Source organism: Sinocyclocheilus anshuiensis, unplaced genomic scaffold, assembly GCF_001515605.1.
Source record: "Sinocyclocheilus anshuiensis isolate Anshui unplaced genomic scaffold, SAMN03320099.WGS_v1.1 scaffold122, whole genome shotgun sequence".
NCBI classification, from domain to species: Eukaryota; Metazoa; Chordata; class Actinopteri; order Cypriniformes; family Cyprinidae; genus Sinocyclocheilus; species Sinocyclocheilus anshuiensis.
The window spans coordinates 1,882,236-1,908,280 of record NW_015544153.1 but is presented as its reverse complement, the minus strand read 5'-3'; the positions used below and the strand labels follow the sequence as shown (position 1 = coordinate 1,908,280).

The 26,045-nt window shown below is 37.1% G+C and overlaps 3 protein-coding genes across 3 annotated transcripts in view; 1 reads left to right on the top strand and 2 right to left on the bottom strand.

Annotated features, from left to right (window-relative positions):
• Nucleotides 1–712, bottom strand: part of LOC107695303 (sterile alpha motif domain-containing protein 10-like) — a 14,823-nt gene extending 14,111 nt beyond the window's left edge. The window contains exon 1 of the mRNA XM_016495165.1: nucleotides 532–712. Within this exon, the coding sequence (XP_016350651.1) occupies nucleotides 532–544 (13 nt within the window). The 5' untranslated portion in view covers nucleotides 545–712. The remainder of the gene's footprint in view (nucleotides 1–531) is intronic.
• Nucleotides 713–6,834: 6,122 nt separating this feature from the next.
• On the top strand, nucleotides 6,835–10,772 carry LOC107695222 (EMILIN-3-like). Its single transcript, XM_016495039.1, has 4 exons — nucleotides 6,835–6,983; nucleotides 7,749–7,868; nucleotides 7,975–8,693; nucleotides 8,821–10,772. Exons 1-4 carry the CDS (start codon nucleotides 6,835–6,837, stop codon nucleotides 10,770–10,772), a joined length of 2,940 nt encoding a protein of 979 aa, XP_016350525.1.
• Nucleotides 10,773–16,750: 5,978 nt separating this feature from the next.
• Nucleotides 16,751–26,045, bottom strand: part of LOC107695302 (synaptophysin-like) — a 15,816-nt gene continuing 6,521 nt past the window's right edge. Inside the window, exons 3-7 of the mRNA XM_016495163.1 lie at nucleotides 24,503–24,627; nucleotides 21,360–21,558; nucleotides 20,334–20,525; nucleotides 19,874–20,192; nucleotides 16,751–18,806 (exon numbers count right to left, since the gene is read on the bottom strand). Of these exons, the coding sequence (XP_016350649.1) occupies nucleotides 19,908–20,192; nucleotides 20,334–20,525; nucleotides 21,360–21,558; nucleotides 24,503–24,627 (801 nt within the window). The 3' untranslated portion in view covers nucleotides 16,751–18,806; nucleotides 19,874–19,907. The remainder of the gene's footprint in view (nucleotides 18,807–19,873; nucleotides 20,193–20,333; nucleotides 20,526–21,359; nucleotides 21,559–24,502; nucleotides 24,628–26,045) is intronic.

Sequence of the window (26,045 nt, the reverse complement as noted above, 5' to 3'; positions counted from 1 at the left end):
TCTCTTTGGATTTGAGACTTTAGTCTTTGCAACTTTACAGATCTTCTTTATGCACCAAGAGCTTGTAACACTTCAAAGAGAAAGGAAAAATTGAAATCGCATCATATGACCCCTTTAAAAATTCAGTTGAACTGATTCAAAATAAAAGGCTGTGACCCTGTACACACTGAAGCCCAAAAAAATAATGAGCCATCATACACACATTAATTAGCATACTGTCATTTAAAACCAACCATGTCACTGTGTCCAAGGCTGTTTTATCCTGAGCAGATATGCCTTTAACTGGAAAACAATATCTAATGTGTTTAAAAATACGAGAAAGTGCCTACCTGAGTGCAATTTCCACATTAATATTTAATTCAAATTATATGATATATTCAAAATCATATAATCAGGAAATTAAAAAGAGAATATAATTCTGCGACAGCAGATACATCGAGTCATCTCAAGCTTGCAACGTAGGCTACTAACTAGCCAACTACGATCATCTTTATAAATAAAATAAAATATATTATAATATAATTAGCCTACCGTCTACTGCCATGTCAACAATCCAGACTCTGCAACAATCAACAATACTCCTGTTAGATTAAAAGTTGGGAACTGAGGAGTCCCATTTTCCGCCCTGGGCGCCTTGAAAGGTGTTTCTTTAGCAGGTACATCCAATGTGCAGTGCTCGACTCACGTGCGTCACAGTGTAAAATATGAGAGTACACACATCGCGCGCTGCTCATTCTTACACTGACGCCTCCCCCCCCCCAATAGTCTGTACACTGCTTACCTCAACCAGCTCTGTTAAGAAGCCTTTTCAGATTTGTTAAGAAACCGCCTCTTTATTACATAATTTATGTAATATATTTAAAATGTACGATCTCTTAAATAAAATAATTAAAACATGCATCTAAATGTATTATATATCATAAATAAATAACATATATGATTGCTTAATGACACAGCCTATATAAAATGGGCTTTGATAATTGCCTCTTAAATCTACATATTTAAAAAGTAATTAAAATGTGCAATTCACGTGGAAACCCCCTAGTATCGTGTACTAGGTTATTTCTAAACGTTACATTTGTAACCGAAGGGGCGTTTCGTGAGAAACGGTCGTCTGATTCTCTCTCACGTCCCCGCGGCAGAACGCAAAGCCTGTAATTAGTCTGTGAACGGCAGCATGCACATTATGGTGATGTATTTCTGTGACCCTTCAAATGTTTCATCACAGTTCGGAAAATAGTTTAAAATCATTATATTGTTAGCTTTATTGACTTTACAACTGTGTTATGCACGAATGCCAGGCGTATTGCCTATTACACTACTGTTTACAAAACGATTTGAAAATCCTAACAAATAGATGGATATTTTCTTCTTGCCCTATAAACACTAGAGGGAGGCATTTCACCTCAATGCTCTTAGCAAATCTTCAGCAAGACCTCACCTAAACTCCATTCTTCTGCTAGAATGTACGGGTCCTGAGCAGAGGACCGCGTCCGCATACGAGTTTGCGAAAACAGTATGTCCTGTGAGTATCAGGCCTAAATTACATCAGAATATGCATTAATAAAGAAATTAACAATAGTTAACAATACCCACGTCATAGCCATCTGCATCCGCTGAGATTCTGAAGTGTTCAGCCGGTGGATATTTTTCTGGGACTGTCAGATTTGAACAGTTTAAAAATATAAGAAATCCTAGGAGACTGTAAGACGGAGCTCTTTTCAAGTGCAGGTTTACAGCTAAATTGTGCCTCGTGGTTACACTATTAAGTAACAACGCTCATGTAATTTAAATGCTTCATCCGGGTCAGAAGAAAGGACTTAAAGGGGTCATATGATGCGATTTCAAGTTTTCCTTTCTCTGCTTGTCGGAAGGAGGGACTTTGTAGAAAACGAAGCTTTTGAGAGAGGCGGGGCATAGAGGACCTACAATAATGTACAGTATTTGAAAAATAATGTGTTTTTTGAACATTAAAGCATGTCAACATATTTTGTTACACCAAATACACAAAATAATGATCTTTAAAAAAGCATCATATGACCCCTTTAAAGCACTAAATGTCTAGAAGTAGTAAAAATGATAATGGTGACAGTGTATCATCCAATATTGAATTTATATTTTGTGTGGAGAAAGAAAGGGTGGGTTATGGGGAATAAATGGCATACTACAAATTTGTCCCCTCTACACCCTAAAAAGTGACGTCATGCATGAAAGTGAAGTAGCATCACTGATGGAATCTGATGTTGATTTGGCAAATTAGCCCTCCCTACTAAAGTATTCTCTCTATTTTGCTACACTGTTGTGCTGAGATATTTTCTTTTCATCTTTCTGAATGGCTGTATTTGAGAAATTTTGTCATAGGGTAGCCTACAGGCTTATGATTTAAATTTCAGTATAATATCTGTAAACCTTTGATATAATATCTGTAAACTTTAAACTTTTAATGAGATGTTGAGATGATCCACCCACCATATGCCAGTGTGTACTATTGAAACAGTTAAGCAAAAAAGGGGGAATGTTACAAAGAGTGTAATATGTCAGCTGGATCTGTAATAAATGTAGGCCAAATTTATGTGTAATGTGCCAAGGAGGTTTTACATCAAGCTCTTTACTGAGTTCTATACATTCTTGCAGTTTTGTTGAAAAGAGAAGAAATTGATGGTCACTCTTGGTTCTGGACAGAGAACAAACATTCTCAGTCTTGTTTCCGTAAGTTTCAGTGTTGTGGAAAGGTGCCAGGCATCAGCCACTTCACACCAAACATAACAGTTGACTTGACTGAATCATCATTAGGAGTTGAATGTGGATGGTTGGTGCTATTTTTTGACAGACAAAGTCAACAGAATAAATGCTAGAGAATGAAAGAGAAATAACACATCTTTATCCATGTTTAAGGCCATACTAAAACCTTTGCTTATGGTTTCTGTCTCCTTATAATGAACATTTGACCCTGCACACACCCCATAGCCTATTTACCATGTTTTGCGCTCTTTAAATCGTTCACTAGTTTTGGCTTCTACAAGGTGCAAATTGTGGTTGAAATGAAAAAGGGCTCCACCCTACATGAGGTGTAACACATCATTACACCTGATGAACGCAGGTTCAGCCCACTACCGAATACAGAACAGCATTATGAGAGTTCGAGGCCTGAACAGCTGGTTCATTGTAATGTCATGTCCTGTGAACTTCCTGGGTGGAGGTGGTTGCGAAGAATAGTGTATGTGTGCCTGGTGTGGTAGTGGAAAGCCAGTGCCAACAACATACTGTGCATGTTTTGTCAAACAGTTTGTGAATAATATGAGGGTGGTGTCATACAGACAAACATACTTAACATTCGGGTGTCATTCCTTTAGAAAGCTATTGAAACAAGCCAGAGCTATGGCATGTGGTCTTTTAAAAAGACCTCACTTACAAACTTTAAATGTACATTTTTAAAGGATATTGTGCAGTCAGAGAGTCATTATCACATAATAAACCAAGACAGGGTGATCAGGACACCGTGAAGCAGAGGTTTGAATTATCCTTAAAGTCTTTGTTTTGTTAATGACATGGACATGAAATACTGATTTGAGCTGAAATTGCTTTATTTTTTGAGAGAAAAGAGTGACGTGATATAAGCATCGTGACTGAATTTTTTCATTTGATTTTGCTATTATATTGTGTATTTAAATTATGTAATTAAGTAATGTATGTGGTGTTTCTTCAACTATGGGTTATTTTTTATTAAAACGAACAAATTTTAAATGATGTTCTTTTTATATGAACATCATATTAATAAACGGTATAGTTAACTTTTTTCTGTCTTTATCATTTTTTGGGTCAGAGCACCGTGGTTCTTGGTTCCTCTTGGAATTGCTCCATTTATTATTATTATTATTAATATTATTCTCCAATAATATTGAGAGCCAAAAAATGCTCGAAAACTCATGAAACATTGCACACATTTACGTCTGATATAGTTTTCAGAAGTGGGTGTGGCAAAATGGCTTGATAGCGCCACCTATACACATTCAACAAAGTGCCCCTCGAGCTACGTTTCACGCACATGTACGAAATATGGTAGACACATGTAACACACCAATACCTACAAAAAAGTCTCTTGGAATCCGAAACTCAACAGGAAGTCAGTTATTTAGAATTTTCTTAGCAAATTTTGTGTCGTTTAGCCATTTTCAGGCGTTGTATTTTAACAAACTCCTAGAGATTTAATCATCACTAAATTTGGTCAGTGTAATCTAAAGGCCTTTGCGATGTTAAATTGCAAAGATTTTGAGTGTTTCGCCATGAAACAGGAAGTTGTTATAACTCAGCCATACAATGTCCGATCTGCCCCAAACTTCACATGTTTGATAAGATTCCTGGCCTGAACACATGCCCATGCCCATATTCAGTTATAGCCATAGCGCCACCTGCTGGCAGCAGGAAGTGGCATGTTTTACGTTGTAACTCCTCCTCCTAGAGATTTAATGACATCAACATTATATTTGGTCAGTGTAATCTAAAGGACTTTGCAATGTTAAAATTAGAAAATCTTGAGTGTTCGTTAAAGGGCGTGTCCATGGTGGCCTAACAAATTTTGATGTTTTGCCATGGAAAAGGAAGTTGTTGTAACTCAGCCATACAATGTCCGATCTGCCCCAAGCTTCACACATTTGATAAGAGTCCTGGCCTGAACACATCTACATGCCAATATTTAGTTATAATTATAGCGCCTCCTGCTGGCAACAGGAAATTACTTGTTTTACACTAATTTAAACATGCAATGTCCAATCTGCACCAAACTTCACGTTTGGTAAGAGTCCTGACCTGAAGACATCTACATGCCGATATTAAGTTATAATTTACAGCGCCACCTGTTGGCAACAGGAAATGTCATGTTTTACATTAACTCAAACATACCATGTTCAATCTGCACCAAACTTCACATGTTTGATAAAAGTCCTGGCCTGAAGACATCTACATGCCAATATTCAGTTATAGTCATGGCGCCTGCAGCTAGCAGCAGGAAGTTTGGCACTTATAAATTACTTTGACATATTTCTCCTATATTTACCACTTTAAATGCATGGTGCCCACTGTTCGCTATTTTCCTAAAACCACCAGGTGCGAGGGCCCTTTAAATGCTGCTTGCAACTTTAATTTTTTATTTTTAAAACGTTTCAAATTTTCTTATGAATAAATGTTAGCATTTGACCCTTTTCCCAGACCCAGACTTTGAATCTTACAGAAAATTAAACAGTAACAATTTTATCATTTTGCTAAAAAATATATTAAATAACACTTAATTTAAACATTTAATCTCCCCATCCAGTCCCATGCAAAGCATGCTGGGAACTAGAAATCAATCTGCAATTTTTTTTGTCAAAAGTGTCAAAAATTGAAGAAACACATTCTGTTTACTTAATTTTCTTTTACACACTTTTCATGCTAACAGTGATTTACAGATTTCATCATTTCAGACCTGAATGACCACATCAGCAGGGCCTTTGCAAATATGGAAAAGTGAAAATAGGAGCCTGTTTATACAGATTCCTGACCCTCCACATTAGAGCAGCACAGTCCTTGGAAACAGAGTTAATTAGCCACTGCAACTAAACAAAGGCATGGTGTGTTTTGCCCCTGTGGTTTTTTAGAGGGTGGGGGTTGAGGTAGTGTGTGTGTGTTTGCTGGTGGTGTGTTATAGGTGACTTTTTTGGGCCATGCACAATTAAGGTCTATGAGTAGTAAAGAGTGTTTGGAATTCTTACTTTATCCCCAGACCTGTAGTTCAAGGATTGGAACACAGCCACAGACCTCGACCACTACCATACGACAGCCATACAAGTACTGTGGACAGATGTCATAGCAATCAATAGAAAGGAGTGGTTACTTCAATGATTGTTCGTTTGTTCAGCTTTGCAATTAATCCTATATAGGACAAGCATGGTCAACAGGAAAGATTCTCTTTCACATTGTATATTTTTCATTAGAGCTATTTTGCTATTGCCAAGCAATCGTTAGTATTTACAGTCTGGCTCTCAGTGTTTATCTGAGTAAAACTGTATTTGTTCCTGCTGTGTCTGTGTTTGTGTGTGTGAGCATTTGACTGCAGCCTGCAGCTAGTGAGTCCATATGTTTTCTTAGCTTATGTACAAAGCCATATGTTCCTGTATCATTTAGTGTTCAGAAAATGGCCAATAATCAGACACTTTACATCAGACCGAGGGTTTTTAAAACACATTCCCATAACTAGATTATCAGTGCGGTCAAATGTAGCATCATGACACCAGACATACACCTGTTCATTTCAGAAGGCAAGAGCTCACTTTTAAACTGATATTAGTCCATGATAATTATTATTACTTGACCCTGATTTGTTTTTTAATTATTTCCTTCATAGTCACAATTATTACTATTATTTATCCATCTTTAAGCCTTTCCTACGAACCTCTGAACATCTCTGTTGTACTGTGTGGATCAGGTCTCAAAAATAACACCTTTATGTAAATTGTGATAGGTGGCATAGTAGGTGGATCTATGTAAATGAGGTGGTCCGGTGTTTTATGAGGTGACCAGAACTCTCAGTCCCAACAGTCTGCAGGAATCTCAGCATCACCACCACAACTGGAGCACATAGTGTCCTTTTTAGACACTGAGATTTTTTTTTTATATTGACGAAGACCAACATTGACAGATGTGACACTAGCTAATGTCACACTTTTATTTACATAACATAAAGCATATGTCAGTTTTTAGGTCTATGCTCAATTTTCTAGCTTCTGTTCTGGCTGGATAGAGGGATTTCCCTCTGTAGTTTCTTAGTTTTTTCCCCAGCATTGATAATATACAAACATCATGCTATTAGAGATAAACTTGCGCCGTTTTCTCCTTTTTTGGAGTTCTTTTCTGACTGTGGCAGCATTTCAACCTGCACCAAACCGATACAGCCTCTACTCTGGACCCCATCAACAGTACAACTCAGCGAAACCGACAGCCAGGCATAAGTGAGTATCCATGAGCAAAATATTTATTCTCTTAATTGATGGCACAGGTGGCCAAAAAGCTGTTGGATGTTACTAAATAATTTCAGACACATCTAGGAGGCAATAAAAAGATTGTTCCATTCCAGTATCATGTAAGATACTGCTTAAGATTGTAGTTAAGAGAATATGAAATAAGACCACTTGTCCAACTCTTCCTGTACACTAAATACAGTACATGTTGAGTTAACATTTTCCAGTTTGGTATTACAGTTGGGTGTAATCTGTGTGGTTTACACTTTGGTACATTCATAAATCTCCTTAAATTTGGTGAATTCATAGAGAATAAAATGTTTACAACAAGGTTTTATACATTACATTAGTAAATGCATTATGTATCATCAACAACAAATAGTAATTTATACAGAATGTATTAATGTTATTATATATTTTGTAATTGTTAGTAGAACTATAAAATAATGTTAATGTAATTTTTAATGTTAAAATGTATATATACAAATAAATGCTGTTAAAATTCTGTTTATTGCTAGCTTGTGTTAACTACTGGTTGGTTAATGTTAAAATATAAAACTTTATTGTAAAAAGTTTCTATATTATTTATTATTTTATCTGATATAAATATTTAGGTAACATAACATTTTGAGTACAGTACAGCAAAAGGCTGATTCTATCAGTGTTGAGAGAGAGGGAATATTCGTTTTTCTTGCTATTGACCACTTCAGTTATTGAGAGTTAAATCCCCCCTATATATAACTTGTCTCTCTTCAGGAACCAGTGTGCATATGTTGTGGAGAAGACTGTCTCATTCACTATTAAGGATGGAGCAGCTCCCTTCATGAAAGCAGAATACAACAAGTGTGCTTGGGGTCAGAAATGTCCAACTATAAAGTAAGACATCTATTAATGATTGTTTAACTGTCATACAATTAATGTTTGTATAAAAAAATGCATTTGTTACATTTAGCTAATTTTGTCACCCTGTCTGTTCTTACAGGTATCGCATGTACTACAAACCCATGTATAAAGTTGCATATAAGACTCTGACAGAGCTGGAGTGGAAATGTTGTCCTGGATATGCAGGTGTTGGTTGTACTGCAGGATATGGAATGAAAGCAAGGCCCCTATTCAAAGGACCACTGTCTCCACAGAAAGGTCCTATGCCTCGTTTTAAAGGGCCCATGCCAATGCAGAAGGGTCCAATGCTTCCTTTTAAAAGACCTATGCCAATGCAGAAGGGTCCTATGCCTCCTTTTAAAGGGCCCATGCCTGCACAGAAGGGTCCTATGCCTCCTTTTAAAGGTCCCATGCCTATGCAGAAGGGTCCAATGCCTTCATTTAAAGGTCCCAATCCCTCTCAAAAGGGTGAAGTGCCTTCATTTAAAGGCCAATTTCCGCATCCCAGCTTCAATGGACACCCCTGGAATCAACCTCAAGCACCATCTAATGGCATGAATGAATGCACTAATACTGGGCCCTCTTCCCAAGATACCTCAGTTGAAACTTATCCAGACCAACAGGAACCCGAAGTAGATTATCCTGAACCGATGCCAGGGCCTCAAGATCTTGGCCATGATTTAATTCCAGAAGAGAATGAGCAAATCACAGACTACCAGAATCCTCAGCCAGATCACCATAGTTCTATACCAGAACATAGTGAGACAGAGCTTGTTCCCAATGCACAGGCGCCCTCTGGTGGAAGTGAAACAAACCAAGGTAAATAAGCTATATGTTACAGTTACACACACATTAGTATATAAATGTTTTTGAGTCCGCATTTCTTTGTACAAAATAAAGCTTTAAGTGTGTCCAGACTAACTAAATAAATATAATGCATTCACAGATCATGATGACAACAGTATCGAAGATGAGCGGTTGGATAGGATAGAAGAGGATGTGCAGCGACTCTCTCTTGGCTTTGAGACTCTCTGTGGTACAGTGACAGGCTTGGAGGACAGCTTGCGTGCTTCCCTCCGTGAAGACGGCAACCGAATGTTGACTGCTCTCATTTCTGCAGGACCCAGCCCTATCGTCGCTCCTTTCCTGTCCAGGGACTCTTCTGTGGGTTTTGGAGATCTGCCTGGAGGTGCACTGGATATTGACGGTTCAGATGTGGTGGGGCAGTTCCCAAACTTGGTTGATTTGACTGAAAAGGTTTCAGAGCTACGAGCAGAGCTCGTGGCAAAGGCATCTGAGCTTGAAGAGTTGAGACGAGCAGTCGTAGGTCACAACAACACCCTTCAAAGACTGTCAAATGGGTCAGTGAACCTTACACAAACTGACTTTCAAAAGGCCCTGGAGACAATGGTGGAGTCCAAAATGAGTGAAGCTCGGGTGGCCATCTTAAATGGCTTTAAAAAGCGTGTGGAGAGTGCTGAGGAGCGATGCGAGGGTCGTATGGCAGAGGTGCGGCTCCAGTGCAAGGAGGAACTTTTGGATGGACAAGAGCAAATTGAGCAAGTCCTAGACATAAGGGCCATAGGATTGAGGACAGAACTTCAAAAACTGCAGGCTCAGCTTCAAGACCTGGAGCCTGAAGAGGGTTGCTGCATTGCCATATCAGGTCTAACTGAAAGGCTCATTCATGTGGAGCAGTCAGTGGGTGGCTTGAATGAGTCCCAAATACACTTACGTGCCGAACTTGGTGGACACAAGGACCATATAGAGGGCATGTTGGAGGGTCGGCTGGGCTATGTGGAATCCAAGATGAACATTGCATTAAATCAAGAGGAAGCAAGCATTAACAAAAGAGTGCCTAGCAACCTGGAGGGGAAGCTTAAGGCTCTTGAAAGTCGTCTTTTGGCTGCAGTGGAGGAGCTAGGTAATGTCACAGCACCAACTTTGCTAGAGGGTCAGGCTGTGCCCACACTGGAGACAGAAGTAGAATCGCTCAGAAGAAGAGTGGAGGACGATTTGGATCGTTTACAGAAACAGCTCAAATCCATAGAGGTCATGTGTACTTCATCTTGTGTTCCACAGCCTGTTCTTACAGGATATGTAGCTCCTTTGGGAACTGAGGAGGAGGGAAGTGAGGACAACCGCAAAGAAATGAATGGGAAACTTGATTTACAAGTAGAGAGATTGAACAACTTCAATGCCACTCTACATAATCTTCTTGTCCAGTTGGCAGAGAAACAGGGCGAGGTAGGTCTTCAGGGTGAGGTGACCCTGCTGAAAGTTAGTGTGAACTCCGTTAACAGGTCTCTCTGTGGCTTGCAAGAGTCTCTTGGCTCTATGATCAGAGATGTTGGCCAAACCAACCTCACCTGGCAAGAAAGAGAAGAAAGACTTGCACAGCAGGTGAAGGGTGTGGTTCAGCTGGTGGGACGACAGGCATCTATGTTGGGTACTGGGGAGCGAAAGTTGACCCGTTTGAAAGGGGAACTCCAAGATCTGCAGCGCAGAGTGGCCGGAGAGCTCCAGGGTTGCCATTCCACTGCCCTGGGTGTCCAGAAGGAGGTGACTGAAGTTGGGGGTCGTGTTGCTCGCGTGGAGGGTCAGTGTGGAGGCAGTGTGGCACACCTGGCTAACGACCTAGAAAGAATTCGTGGAGAGCTGGAGAGACACTCTGATGGGTATCTGTCTCATGTAAATAGCACCCTTGTTAACCATTCTCACCAGCTGTCCGAACTCAAAGATAGCATCCAAAACTGCACTAGACCATCTGGGTCTACTCGGATAGCTGGGGACAATTTAGCTGCAACACAACAAATGGCAGAACAACACACAACAGAACCGACCCATCCCAGAGGAGACCAGTTTGCAGTCCCCACACAGTACAGAGGTGACCAGTAATTCAAGTGCACTTTATAATGTGCAGACAGTCTTTACTCACAGATACTATTATATAGTGTCTTTCTCAGGAGACTCTTTTCTTACCAACATCTATTGTATGATCAGTGTTGAAATTCAATCTTCCAAGTCTGTGGTGCTGCTGGTTTTCTTTTGTTTGTTTTTTTTTTATTTTTACGTAGTGTTTTTAGGGTTAAGTATATTAAATGTCTTACTGTGTTCTTGTGAATATTTTTATATGAGTTGGATGCCTGTATTTTTTTATTGTAGGACTTTTTTAAATTAGAGAGACTGTTGTTTTCATATAGGTGATTCAACATTTCTGGAACACAACTTTTTTTGAACTCTTTTGTGTGTGTGTGTGTGTGTGTGTGTGTGTGTGTGTTTGTACCTTTATATATGGTTTGTGAAAGCTTGTTCTTAATAAAATGTTGAAATCTCACTTCATTTTTTAGTTTATGAGGTTTGCATGTTACTGTGTAATGTGTATTATTAATCTCCAACAGAAAATATTCAAATGGCAACAGGCTAATAATTGCACGCTTTAATGGCATAACATAAAGTACTTTTGAAAAATTGTAATTTTTAATCAACATCTAAGATGATTTCTTTAAGGGTTTCTAACATTTACAGAAAATTTGGAAAGGACACTTAAAAACCCTTGCATATAACTTTATAGTGATTATTTAGGTATGTTGGTGCTGAGACTTACAGCCCCCCCGCCTGCTGTTTCAGTTTTTAAATGTATTTTATTATGCCAAAGGCATCATATCCAAGCACTGCTGCTGCCAGCAAACCAAAAATCTTAAAAGAAAAGAGCAAGCATGAAAAACGTGTGAAAGAAACAATGATGAAAGCACAAGGGTCATAAAATGCAAAACAGGAAATGAGAAAAGCAATCATTCATATAAATACCACATCTTATAATCACTAAAAAGTACATTAGGATCTCTTTTTGTAAAATGTGTTAAAGAGAGTTTGACAGCAACACCATTAGATATCCATTTCAGGGCCGAGTAACCGAAAACTTTTTTTTACTTTTTCTTTTAAGATTATCCTTTCAGCCACAAACTTCAGCCTAAAAATCTTTGCTAATTTCCCATAATAATTCCCCAGAACATGCCCATCCCCAGCTAAGACAGACAAGAGAAGTAACAAGGAGGAGCGAGCCTGTGGTTGCTCTGAATAAGTCCTACAAAACGAAGGAGAACATATGACTTTTTTTCTTTTCCTTTTTAAAATGTATTTTTCAGTAAAAAATGTAAAGGAAGAAGTTGAGAATAAAAGGTATTAAGTTAGCTGCACTTATAACATGGTGGGCAAGTAATAATTGGCCAAAAAAATAAAATCATGATAATCCAATATCTAGTACATTAATATATATATATATTTTTTTTTTTACCATCCATTGGAAATAAATCAACAGTAAGTGAAGGTAGGTAGGTCCATGGCATAAATGATGAATATGACAATGGCCCAGGCCAGCTGTAATGCAGCCCCAAAAGTAGCATACAAAGGACACTGCTTTACAGAGCCTATTTAAAAAAATTAATTAATTAAAACATACAATAACAATGTGTGCATAATGCTCAAAAAAAAAAAAAAGTATACTTACACTCAGGGGTGCCGTAATAATCGCGTTCCTGGCCCCCTCTCCCTCATCGGGCCCTTGGAATCGTCCTAACCTTCCCCCCCATTACGGCGACCCTGCTTACACGTAATTATATACAATAAGATACAATATTAAATAACATATATAAATGTACTTTGATATTGCATTAGTTTATAACATATCATCAATAACACACAAGGCGTAACGGTTTTTATACTGTACAAACTGTATTTTCTATCGCCCTACACCAACCCTATACCTAAACCTATACCCCTCACAGAAAACTGTGCATTTTTAGATTTTCAAAATTTACCATTTAGTATGTTTTTTAAGACTTTTGAATTACGGGGACACGGGTAGTGTCCTCATAAACCACTTGTCAGACCCAGGTCATTATACAAATTTGTGTCCTCATAAACCACCCAAACCAGTACACACACACACACACACACACACACACACACACACACTTATGACCTATATCAAACTGCATTTATACATGTTATTTTACAGGGCAGTCAAGGAGAGATAAAACGTTGTTCAGATATGAAGCTCTGTATTTTAAAACCGAAAAGGTTACATATTACATCTTTAACTAGGCTAAAATGAACACACAGTAAAATTTCGAGCATGTCCTCAGGTAGTTGTCACAATCTTTACAACAAACTTGTTAAGCATAAAACTTAAATACACATTGAACCAATATATATAACTAAATATTCTATAGCCTATTATTATAGAGGGTTATACATTATTTAAAAACCTAGTCGATTGATATGTTTGATGCATGAATTAACTGAAAAGAAGCTGTTGATGGGATGCTTTCACAATGGTGCTTTATGAAATAAAACCGCAGCGAGCAGAGGCGAAACTAATCACATACTGTACATAATTGCACCACATAATACACTTACACCCATACGAGTAACAGTAAATGACGCATATAAGATTCCCCGTTATCTCATTATCTCTGCTACTGTTGCTTACTAGTAAGCAGTGTCTCCTGTTGCCAAGTCCGCGGTTTTCCCCTTGGCATCCTGCTGCAGGATGTTTTGACTTGGTTTACTTGAGCTTCATAACCGATTAAACACGTTTCTGTTGAGCTTATGAATGCAATGTCCGATCAGAGGCATTTTGATTCGTTACCGCGGTGAACGTTGTTTAGTGGGCGTGCTCACTGAATACATTCAATAATTCTCGCATGGTCATGAACAACTAAGTACAGAAAAGATGCAAGTAAATGATTCATTTTGCCATTTAGACAGCTTCAGTGATTGTAACTGGAGTTTTTGCGAAAGTGCATAACTCATATTAGACTGAAGTAGCCGCTTGGACCTCAATGTAATGAATGCTCTTTCCCCCCTCAAAAAAACTTTGTATTAATCGACATTAATGATCATTATTACAATATAAAGAGCAATAATCAACAATTTTGTGATGATATTGCAACTTCACCTTTTATTTGTTCTTATTATTTATTTATTTTTATTTTTTAATTTATAGACTATTTACATTATGCAATTTTGTGTAAATACGTACATGAGCAGTGTAAATAAACAGAAATTTCAGGTCAGATGCAGGGTCTGACCCACATTTGCAGCAATGGCTTTTGTTGATGCTGAAAAAAAAAATTAATTGGTAACTGTCTTATTATGAATTATTAAAGTTACTGGTTAGTTATTAAATACATAAGTATTTTTAACATTTAAAAAAAATACATATAAATTTAATAATTATATGATCCTGGTGTGTGTACACAACTAGTTTTGATTAGCAATTGGGCTGGTTTTGATATGCAGACCTGGCAACCCTACTAGTAAGTGACACATACAGTAAATGTTCTCTCAACCACTAGATTGAACAAAAACTCAAAGATAAATAAATAAATAAAATAAATACATAACAAATAATAATATAAATAAAATAAAAGAAGATATTACAGAGTCTCTTTTGTTTTGATAGTTATATATTAGAATGTGTGATTTTAGTTTCAAGAGAGGAATATGTTGATTCTTCCATCTTGCATCTGGTTGCTGCTTTAAAAAGTGTTATGAATTTGATCTGCATAACTAAACATTTTGTATTGTCGTTGTTGTAAATCATATAAGGATGAAATAAACATTTGTTCATTTTGTTATCATTAAATAGAAAACATCCTATTTTATTGTAAGTATTGAATCATAGAAGCAACAAAAAAAAAACTTTTTTCAACAAGATAACTTATTCTTTATTGAATTTTTCCTTCATGGATTCCATAGAACAATACAACAGAATTTCTGGATAATTTTGGTGATTGAGTTTTCAGCATGGTCATAACCATTTTCATCAATATCTTCATAAACGCTAAGAATATATCATACACATTAAATACAGCACAACCCAAAGGCATCGAGAGTTTCACAAGACATATCAAACACCACTAACAACGGAGAAGTTGAGTAGCATATTCATTTGGAGGAGGAGAAGAGTGGGCCAGAGCAGAGAATGGAAGAGAAAGAGAGAGAAAGAGAGAGAGAATGAGGGAGGGAGGGAGAGACACGCTAATACATTTAGCAGGCCGACGGCCTTCTACCCAAAAGCGAAACCTGGTTTTCCTCAAAGTCGCAGGCAAATTAAAGAATCCAAAAAAAATAATTTAAATAGATAGTTATAAGTCTCGGCAAGCTTGCATTATGAGCATTTGATCATGCAATAATATAAAGGATCTCATCATAACAACGTCTGCTGCATCAGCCCTAAATGAAATGATGATCAACCCAGGGCAAAAACTAATCTGGTGCATTTACTAGATTAATAAGATGTTTACTCAGCATCCTTGCATCTGAAAGTGCTAGACTTTAATATATACTGTTTGAATACTATACAAAACAAAAGACTTTATTGCATCAGTTACCTGCCATAAACGCGGTTCAAATGATATTTCATAGATAATTTAAATGACCCCCTTGATTCTGGCCGAGAGGTCAAGCTATCATATACACCAGATATTTTTGATCATCTGCATTTTGAATGATTGATCAAGCAGAAAAATAATCTAAACTGGCATTCGGGTGATGCTTTGATGCCAATCATGGAAATTTCACACTACAGCAGTTCCTGATATTCGTTAACGAATGTGCAGGTACTTTATATATATTTTTATATTTACATCTGAAAATATACCTCAATATCACAGGCTTAAATCCTGAAATATAGTATATGCTTTTGAGAGAGGGAAACAAGAACATATCGATGAAATTGAAACTGGCACGTATATCTACATTACTGACATCTCCACACACAGGATTGATTCTCTCTGTCCGGTGCTCACAAAACACAAACAAAACCCCAGTCTATATATATTCATATATCTATTTTTAGCATCCTCTAACTTAAACAGCACTACATCAACACAGCACTCAGAGGCATTGTGTCATGAACAACCATGCTATTTCTGCACTGAGAACGCATGTGCTTTTCAAAAGACAAAGATTTGAGAGAGAGAGAGAACTAAACAAAGTCAACATTTTCAGTCAGGAAATGTGAAATGCTTTAAGATACACTAGACCGTTTTGCTTGCTGGTTGAAATAATGTGGTCCCTCAATGAGTTTGGAATGATTCTGCCCACGGTAGCCTTGGACGCCCCCCACCACCTCAGTCTCAGTCACATCAGTGCTCCATCCCACCCATGAAGAAATAAAAACCAACAAAATACCAAACAAAAGAGGTCAACATAGAAATGGAATAAACTCTACCAAACCACGACCAACCAGAGGTAAACATTTCCAAGGAACAAATTATGTGGGGCTTTGTGAATTTTTTCACATTATTATCATTATTATTATATTTATTTAAGGTCTCTAAATTTGACTAGACTACAGTGGAATAATCTTTAAAAAAAATACATATAAATTTAATAATTATATGATCCTGGTGTGTGTACACAACTAGTTTTGATTAGCAATTGGGCTGGTTTTGATATGCAGACCTGGCAACCCTACTAGTAAGTGACACATACAGTAAATGTTCTCTCAACCACTAGATTGAACAAAAACTCAAAGATAAATAAATAAATAAAATAAATACATAACAAATAATAATATAAATAAAATAAAAGAAGATATTACAGAGTCTCTTTTGTTTTGATAGTTATATATTAGAATGTGTGATTTTAGTTTCAAGAGAGGAATATGTTGATTCTTCCATCTTGCATCTGGTTGCTGCTTTAAAAAGTGTTATGAATTTGATCTGCATAACTAAACATTTTGTATTGTCGTTGTTGTAAATCATATAAGGATGAAATAAACATTTGTTCATTTTGTTATCATTAAATAGAAAACATCCTATTTTATTGTAAGTATTGAATCATAGAAGCAACAAAAAAAAAACTTTTTTCAACAAGATAACTTATTCTTTATTGAATTTTTCCTTCATGGATTCCATAGAACAATACAACAGAATTTCTGGATAATTTTGGTGATTGAGTTTTCAGCATGGTCATAACCATTTTCATCAATATCTTCATAAACGCTAAGAATATATCATACACATTAAATACAGCACAACCCAAAGGCATCGAGAGTTTCACAAGACATATCAAACACCACTAACAACGGAGAAGTTGAGTAGCATATTCATTTGGAGGAGGAGAAGAGTGGGCCAGAGCAGAGAATGGAAGAGAAAGAGAGAGAAAGAGAGAGAGAATGAGGGAGGGAGGGAGAGACACGCTAATACATTTAGCAGGCCGACGGCCTTCTACCCAAAAGCGAAACCTGGTTTTCCTCAAAGTCGCAGGCAAATTAAAGAATCCAAAAAAAATAATTTAAATAGATAGTTATAAGTCTCGGCAAGCTTGCATTATGAGCATTTGATCATGCAATAATATAAAGGATCTCATCATAACAACGTCTGCTGCATCAGCCCTAAATGAAATGATGATCAACCCAGGGCAAAAACTAATCTGGTGCATTTACTAGATTAATAAGATGTTTACTCAGCATCCTTGCATCTGAAAGTGCTAGACTTTAATATATACTGTTTGAATACTATACAAAACAAAAGACTTTATTGCATCAGTTACCTGCCATAAACGCGGTTCAAATGATATTTCATAGATAATTTAAATGACCCCCTTGATTCTGGCCGAGAGGTCAAGCTATCATATACACCAGATATTTTTGATCATCTGCATTTTGAATGATTGATCAAGCAGAAAAATAATCTAAACTGGCATTCGGGTGATGCTTTGATGCCAATCATGGAAATTTCACACTACAGCAGTTCCTGATATTCGTTAACGAATGTGCAGGTACTTTATATATATTTTTATATTTACATCTGAAAATATACCTCAATATCACAGGCTTAAATCCTGAAATATAGTATATGCTTTTGAGAGAGGGAAACAAGAACATATCGATGAAATTGAAACTGGCACGTATATCTACATTACTGACATCTCCACACACAGGATTGATTCTCTCTGTCCGGTGCTCACAAAACACAAACAAAACCCCAGTCTATATATATTCATATATCTATTTTTAGCATCCTCTAACTTAAACAGCACTACATCAACACAGCACTCAGATGCATTGTGTCATGAACAACCACGCTAATTCTGCACTGAGAACGCATGTGCTTTTCAAAAGACAAAGATTTGAGAGAGAGAGAGAACTAAACAAAGTCAACATTTTCAGTCAGGAAATGAGAAATGCTTTAAGATACCCTTGACCGTTTTGCTTGCTGGTTGAAATAATGTGGTCCCTCCATGAGCCCTGGACGCTCCCCACCGCCTCAGTCTCAGTCACATCAGTGCTCCATCCCACCCATGAAGAAATAAAAACCAACAAAATACCCAACAAGAGGTCAACATAGAAATGGAACAAACTGTACCAAACCACGACCCACCAGAAGTAAACATTTTCAAGGAACAAATTCTGTGGGGCTTTGTGAATTTTTCACGTTATTGTTATTATATTTATTTAGGGTCTCTAAATTTAACTAGACTACAGTGGAATAATCCCATATATATCCTTAGGAAATATTTATATTTATATATATTAGTTTATAATGATATCTATACAGCACAGACAAATACATTCTCTCAAGTTTAGCATTACTATTGTCAACATCATTAATTCAAAATTCATATAGAAATAGGATTCATATACTTTTCATAGTTTGGTACAGTATTCAAGTGTTTTGAAATTTGATCAAACTTTTTTATTTGTATACATCACAATAATAAACAGCACATTAAAATCCCTCCTCTCTATCCCCCTCCCATCTATATGTGATTTGAGATTAGACCCTGTCCCCTTCCCTCCCTCCCGCCCCTCTTATCTTTCACAGACGTAAGCACAGACGCACAAACAGGGAGAAGTGTGGGGTTGTGGGTAGGGTTCAGGCACCACACTGCTAGAGTCACACGATCAACTTCTTTCTGTGGAGAGACAGAGAGACACACCATTTGAGATTATGCTGATATTAAAATCCTGGTCAATAACCGATAAATTATATACTATTTTGTGTAAATAAATAGGAAATTAAATAGTAAAATCTAAAATCAAATGTTTAAAATGCTACAAGTGAATTTAGACATCCCAACATTATAATATACGGTATAAAAAAAGGAGTATTTAATTTTAAGTAGGGCTGTCGCGATTCCTCGATGATTTCTTGCTTTTAATACTTTATTTGAACTAATTATTATTGCCTCATTGCTATTATATATGTATTTTAAGTAATTTTAAAGGCTATTGTTCACTTACATCTATTTTTATTACCACAAAAAAAAATAATTATAATTATAGGGCCCTATGAAATACGTTTTATTTCCAAATTCAGTTTTTTTCCATTTTCATTTTCTATAATGGTTAAATTAAATTTTATTAATCAAAAAGCCTGTCTAATTAATTGAGTTTTACAGTTTTATCTTTACCAAATTATGTTTTCCATTATTTTTTGGATTCCCATTTTAATGGTTCCATAAAATTGTAATAATCAAAAGCATCTCCAATTAATTGATTTTATTAAAAAAAAAAAGAAAAACATTTTTTTTCTTCTTTTTTTTTCCCAGAAATACTGCACATTTACATTTTTTCTCCTAAATAAATTCTGGTAAATAACATTTCTGGTAAATACTCCTTTAAAAAGTGTTATTTTGATTATAATTGTATTATTAGTAGATCAGAACACGTGGATATGTTGTCATTCTTACACTATAATACTGAACTTTGATTTCAGTGATTTGGACTATGAGATGGACACTTGCTTCTTGCACTCTATGTTGCACTTTACTTTTGATTAATCAAAATAAAAATAGTCGTTAGTGGCAGCCCTAATTTTAAGACATAAAAAATTAAAATTAACAGTTAAACAAATTATTTGTGTTTTTAAGGATTATCTTTAGGTGAGCTAAAAGGAATCTTAAAGCAAAAAGGCACGATTAAATATCCAATGTCGGCCAATACTAAACCATCAATATTAAAGCATCACATCTCCACTCACCAGCCATCTCCCGCTTCCGCAGATATTTCTTCGCTCACATCTGGTTGGAAAAGGAGGTGGGTGCCCCCTGCTGGTCATATCCTCCCTGACCGTAGTCTCCACCCTGATTGTAGCCTTGCTGGCTGTAATCGGGCTGGTAGCCACCCTGGGAGCCGGCGTACGGGTCCCGCTGCTCATAACCTCCCTGCCCGTAGGAATCAGGGGCGGGCTGCTTCTCCTGCGCAGGCTGTTGACGCATAAATGGTGCGATGATCCCAGTCTCCTTGAATACAAACCACAGGTTACCTGTCCACAAGATCAGGTTGAGAAAGCCAAAGACCTGGAGAGAAAAATAAATAAAAATAAAGTTAATTCAATTTAAAAGTTTGTTCTAATCTCAAGAGACATTAGAAGAACTGCATAGAAATGTATTTTTTATCAATAAGGGAATTTCCTGTACGGCCAAGCAGAACTGACTCACCACAGAAGTATTAAGACCAGATATGACGGGGTCGTAAACTTCACGGCAGCGGTTGCCTTCCTGTTCACAAGCGGGGATAAGATCTTGGACCTTCTCTGGGTCTGTAGCTGTCTTGACATCAGACAAACCCTTTGCCCATGCTGCCGAGCTCACCAGCCACATGAAGGTGAATACACATGTCACACCAAAATCCTGCAATCATATTATTTATTTAGAATTATATGTAAATATATAGGCTTGTGTTGTATGAAACACTGAGCTGCTACAGTATGTCAATAATTCAACCAAAATGCTTTATTTACTCACCCTCATGTCATTACAAAAACCCCATGCTAATTATTTTTATTATTAGTTCATAGTGACCGGGGGCCAATAAGTGGTCCATATCAAGGCCATAACCATGTCTTGAAGATTTTTAGAATAGAACAGAACAGTGAAGGAAATGCTAAGTCTAATTCTAGTATGGAAGCAATCATTTTGATAATATTATAAAATACACACACTTATTTGTATGCCTTAATATGTCAAAAACGCATTTCTGGTCTCATCACATTCAGTTAGGAATATCATGCATCGTGTAAATTATATCATATCTTCAATTCAAAACTGCCACGTTTGTTAAAAAAAAAAAGTTGAGTAGTTTGCATTGCTAGATATTACCGTTGGTTGTTTAACATTTCTGTTGTAAAACAGTTGTCAAATATTTAATGTTTTACTACTTCCATCTTAATCTTGCTCTTTTGCCTGCTTACTTTGATTTGATTGGCCATCTCAATCATTTTGACAATGACAAGCACTGTTAGATCGCTGAGGCAGACCAGCCTAAAAATTTAATTTTTAAACCTTTTTATTCTAAATAAACAGAGTGCAAGAATTTCAAATATTTGGGGGGACAATTTGGCCATTTCTAATTATACAAGGTCTATGGTAATATAGGGTGAGTAAATAATAGCAGATTTGTAGTTTTTGGGTGAACCAAGCTTTTAACAAACTGTTAGTGCTCATGTATCATTGAAGAAAACTCACAATCAGTGGTCCTTTATTGTTCTCACGGTACTTCTCAAAGGCAAAGATATAGATGCTGAGAGCTGCCATGGAATACAGGAATGCAAAAACGCCTATGGTGACAAAGAACTCTGCTGAGGATGAGTAATCCCCAACCAGGAAGAAGCGGTCATTTTGGCCGTTCTTGCAGGCGGGGGCATCAAAATACACTTGATGAAGCCTGGAGGAGATAGAGGGGAACAGGGTTACCGAGAGAACCATAATACCTTCAACGTTGGACATCTCAGCACATTTCCAACTTAACCTAATTTAGAGTGATTATACCACATCTCAGTGGGCTAGAGAAACAGTTCAGCTTGGATTATGAACCAAAAGGAAAAGGAGAAATTACATATTTAGTGTACTTGGGATCGCAAACAATCGCCCAGAAGCACTAGAATTTAATAAAACAGGTTTCAAAATGTGGTTCCAAGAAAAATACTATATATTTTTATAATAATACAAAAATAGTGTGGGGGGGGGCTTTGGCATTTCATAATTTGAAAACCCTGCCAAGTAAAACACCAGAGGGTTTGTAGGGTAGACTGGGGGGAGATGCCCCCCTTAACAAAAGTTAAATGTCTCCAGAATAGTTATCATAGTTTTAATGACAATGACATAAATTATAAATCAAGTATGAAAAATGTCCAGAGTTTTCATGTTATTAGATTTTTAACAAAAATGTAATTTGTACCAAGGGAGCGTTTTGCCCCACAGGTGGGGTAAAATGCCCCCAGTCTGACAAAGCAATTTGTTTAATACATTTACAGCAAAATCAGAGTACATGCAGTTTTACCATAACATTAAAAATAATATAATCAATAATTATGAATTACAAAATTATAATAGCCTATTTGAAAAATATTGTTAGCCGATGATAACTGGCTAGCTAACTAGCTACCTGATGCTAACTTGAGGTAATTGTTACATTTATTCAACCAACTAGTTAAAATACATATGATGGAAAAACAAAGGACCTGATGTTCAGAACAGAGTAACTACAGCAATTAAGCCATGTCCCCTGGGGGCATTTTACCCCATAGACTGTTTAAAAAAAAAAAAATTAATTCTGAAAATATAATTATATTTTTCTTAAATAGCACGTACTCCTTATCTACAGGCCTTACTATTCTCATATCATATATACTGTGGTTATAGAAAAGAATCACCACCCTTTAAAATAATCACATTTTGTTGCTTTGCAGCCTGAAATGAAGGCAGACAGAGTTTTTGTTTTATCTAGCTGTATTTACTCAGTGCAACTTATCTTCCAACTGAAAGATATAACAGCAACATGTCAGAAAAAATAAAAAAATTAAAAAACAGAATCACTGAGTTGGAAAAAGGATGACCCCCCCTCCTAAATGACTCAATCAGGTGTAGCTTATCACCTTCTCAATGGCACACAAAACCATTTGACTTTCACCTGTGATGAGCTGTGGTCATTTTGATTAGCTCAGCATGAAAAGAGCGCTCCTGGAGTATGTCAGTCCTTGGTAGTGCAACTGAAGCAAACAATCAACTATGGGTGGTAAGACACTGTCAAAAGATCTCCGGGATAAAGTTGTGGACAGGCACAAGTCAGGAGATGGATGCAAAAAAATTTCAAAGACTTTATCAATGCCTAGAAGCACAGTGAAGTCTATTAGGCTATTAAGAAGTGGAAGGTATTTGGTACAACAGACCCCACCTGGATCAGGACGTCACTCCAAACTGGATGAAAGAGCGAGGAGGAAACTGGTCAGAGAGGCTACCAAGAGGCCTACAGCAACTCTGAAGCAGTTGCAGGAAATTATGACAAAGAGTGGTCATTGTGTGCATGTGACAACAATATCACAAATTCTCCACAAATGTGGCTTGTATGGGAGGGTTGCAAGAAAAAAGCCACTCCTCAAGACAGACCACATGCAGTTACGACTGAGCTTTGCCAAAATGCACCTTCTGAATCTGATTCTGAGGCAGATGAGACTAAAATTGAATTATTTCGCCTCAACACCAAACGATATGTCTGGTGGAAATCCAATACAGCTCACCATCCAAATAACACTATTCCTACAGTAAAGCATGGAGGTGGTAATGTCCTGTTATGGGAGTGTTTCTCTGCAGCAGGGACTGGAGCACTTGTCAGGATAGAAGAAATAATGGATGGGGCAAAATACCATCAAATTCTTGAGGAAAATCTGAAAATGGATGGGGCAAAATACCGTCAAATTCTTGAGGAAAATCTGCTGCCCTCTGCCAGAAAGTTGTCAATGAGAAGGTTTACCTTCCAACATGACAATGACCCAAAGTACACAGCAAAACTGAGCACACCGTGGTTGAAGGAGAAAAAGGTGAATGTCCTTGCATGACTGCTACTACTACTGTAGTCAGAATGACTTGAAGACTGTAGTCCACAAACAGTCTCCATCAAATTTAACTGAAATTGAGCAGTTCTGCAAAGAAGAGTGGGCAAATATAGCAAAGTCTAGATGTGCAAAGTTAGTAGAGACATATCCCAACAGACTAAAGGCTGTAATTAAAGCAAAAGGTCGTTCAACAAAATACTGACACAAGGGGGGTGATCCTTTTTCCAAATCGGTGATTCTGATTTTTTTCCCCCTCACATGTTGGTGTTATATCTTTCACTTGGACGTTATTAGTTGCACTGAGTAAATACAGCTGGATAAAACAACTGTGATAAAATAAACAGTGTCCATCTTCATTTCAGGCTGCAAAGCCTATAAAAAAATATTTTTTTATTATTTTTAAGGGGGTGATTCTTTTCTATACCCACTGTAACTGTGATGTTCTACAAAACAACAAGCTTTAAAACACTTTTAAACACTTTTTTCTTATTCTGCTGAAAATTAGATCACTTCCTGTGAAATCTGTTTTCTCTCAGGTTCATCAGCAGTGTGAGCTTCACGATGAATACTTCTAGATCACTCTTGTCAACACAGTCCATAGTTACAACAAAAATGTATCTTGACTTTATCTAGTGGTTATTTTGGGAAAAACAGTAGGGGGGGCTTTTCCCCCACTCTACCCTACTGCATTAAAAGCTGTTCTTGAAAAAGTAAATGCATACTGATGAACAAGTACAACTTTGGTATGGCCACACAGGTCTAAAAAGACAGTGCTACCTGAAGGGATACTCAAAATCCACATCTATTTTCAGGTCACTGTCTGATCTGTTTCTGCACTCCACGCTCATTCTGAAGGAGCCGGAGTAGCTCCCACAGGTGGAGAATGCAAAGATGGCAAACACCTGGAAAAAAGGTTTATATTTATGCATTTGGCAGATGTTCAAAAGCATTCAAGGTATACATTTTATCAGTTCATGCATTCAGGAATCAAGCCCATGACCTTTCCCAGGTAGCCAGCGTAATCGGGCCAATTGCGGCTGAGTGTCGGCTGTGTTCTGGCAGCAGCTCACCGAAAGTGAGCCAGCTCTGGCCCAGTAATGGTTGCCAGATTTGGCTAGGCTTTGGATGTGCAGACCTGGCCCGATTTGCACTGAGACACGGCACATTTAGCCACATTCGGCCCGATTACGGACCATAAGGGCTGGTCTGATTTTGGCAGAGATATGGGCATGCAGGCCTGGACCAGTTTAGGTTGAGTGCTGGGGGTAGGTCTCCATTTACAATGTGCTAAATAGTATGTAGCAGTGACACTTAAACTTAAACATCTTTTACCTGCCCATGTTATGGTACGTGTTAGTGTATTTTTTATTTTAATTCCTAATAATATTTTTTTCCTTTTATCCAACATTCTCTTTTTTCTTTAACTACATTTGGAAATTAATGATTTAATTCATATAATAAAACAAGCTTAAAGTGGTTGAGGGAACGTAAACATTATTTTTGCTATATGAGTTTCAAGACATGCGCACTAGCTTTGACATTTAATAACAAAACCTGACAGGCTTTTTGTGCTGCTAATTGCCAGAAGACCAAAATAACTTAATACACTGGTGAGTAATCATTTGATAATCTAACATATAACATTATATTTTAATAAACCATTCTACACATATAATATCAAAGTAATGTCTATTTATAATGAAGCTATAATTGTGAGTTTGCTGACATAGTGCTAGAGTTTAGCTCCAACCATAATCAAGCACACCTGATCCAGCTAATCAAGGTCTTCAGGATTACTAGAAACTTCCAAGCAGGTGTGAGCTGGAGCTGGTTGAAGCTAAACTCTGCAGAGCTGCAGCCCTCCAGGAATTGAATTTGACGTCTATAGTATTGTGACTGATCTCTTTTTCAATCAGTGCAAAGAAATGCAAGTACTGGCAGTCCATCAGATGGAGAGATTGAAAAGTTCATCAAAGATGGCTGCTGCTCACTTTGGACAGAGATGGGGGAAGAAAAGAGCGGGCCCAAATGTTAACATTTACCAGAGTTACCATTCATGTTATCACTCTGAGATTGTCTGAATTACCATACGTGTCATTGTCTCTTCACCTTTTTGTCTCTCTTTCTGTCAATCTGTCCCTCTTTTAGGGTACGCTTACTTAAAGAAGCTCCTGGAGTTTTTTTTTTTTTTTTTTAATAAATTCTAATATCACAAATTTTCATTGTGTCATTTTTATACTGGGGGGGCATATATTGATGTTATGGGGTAGTAGGTGGGGATGCCATGAAAAGAAATGGTGTAAGGGCCAAACCCTTAATC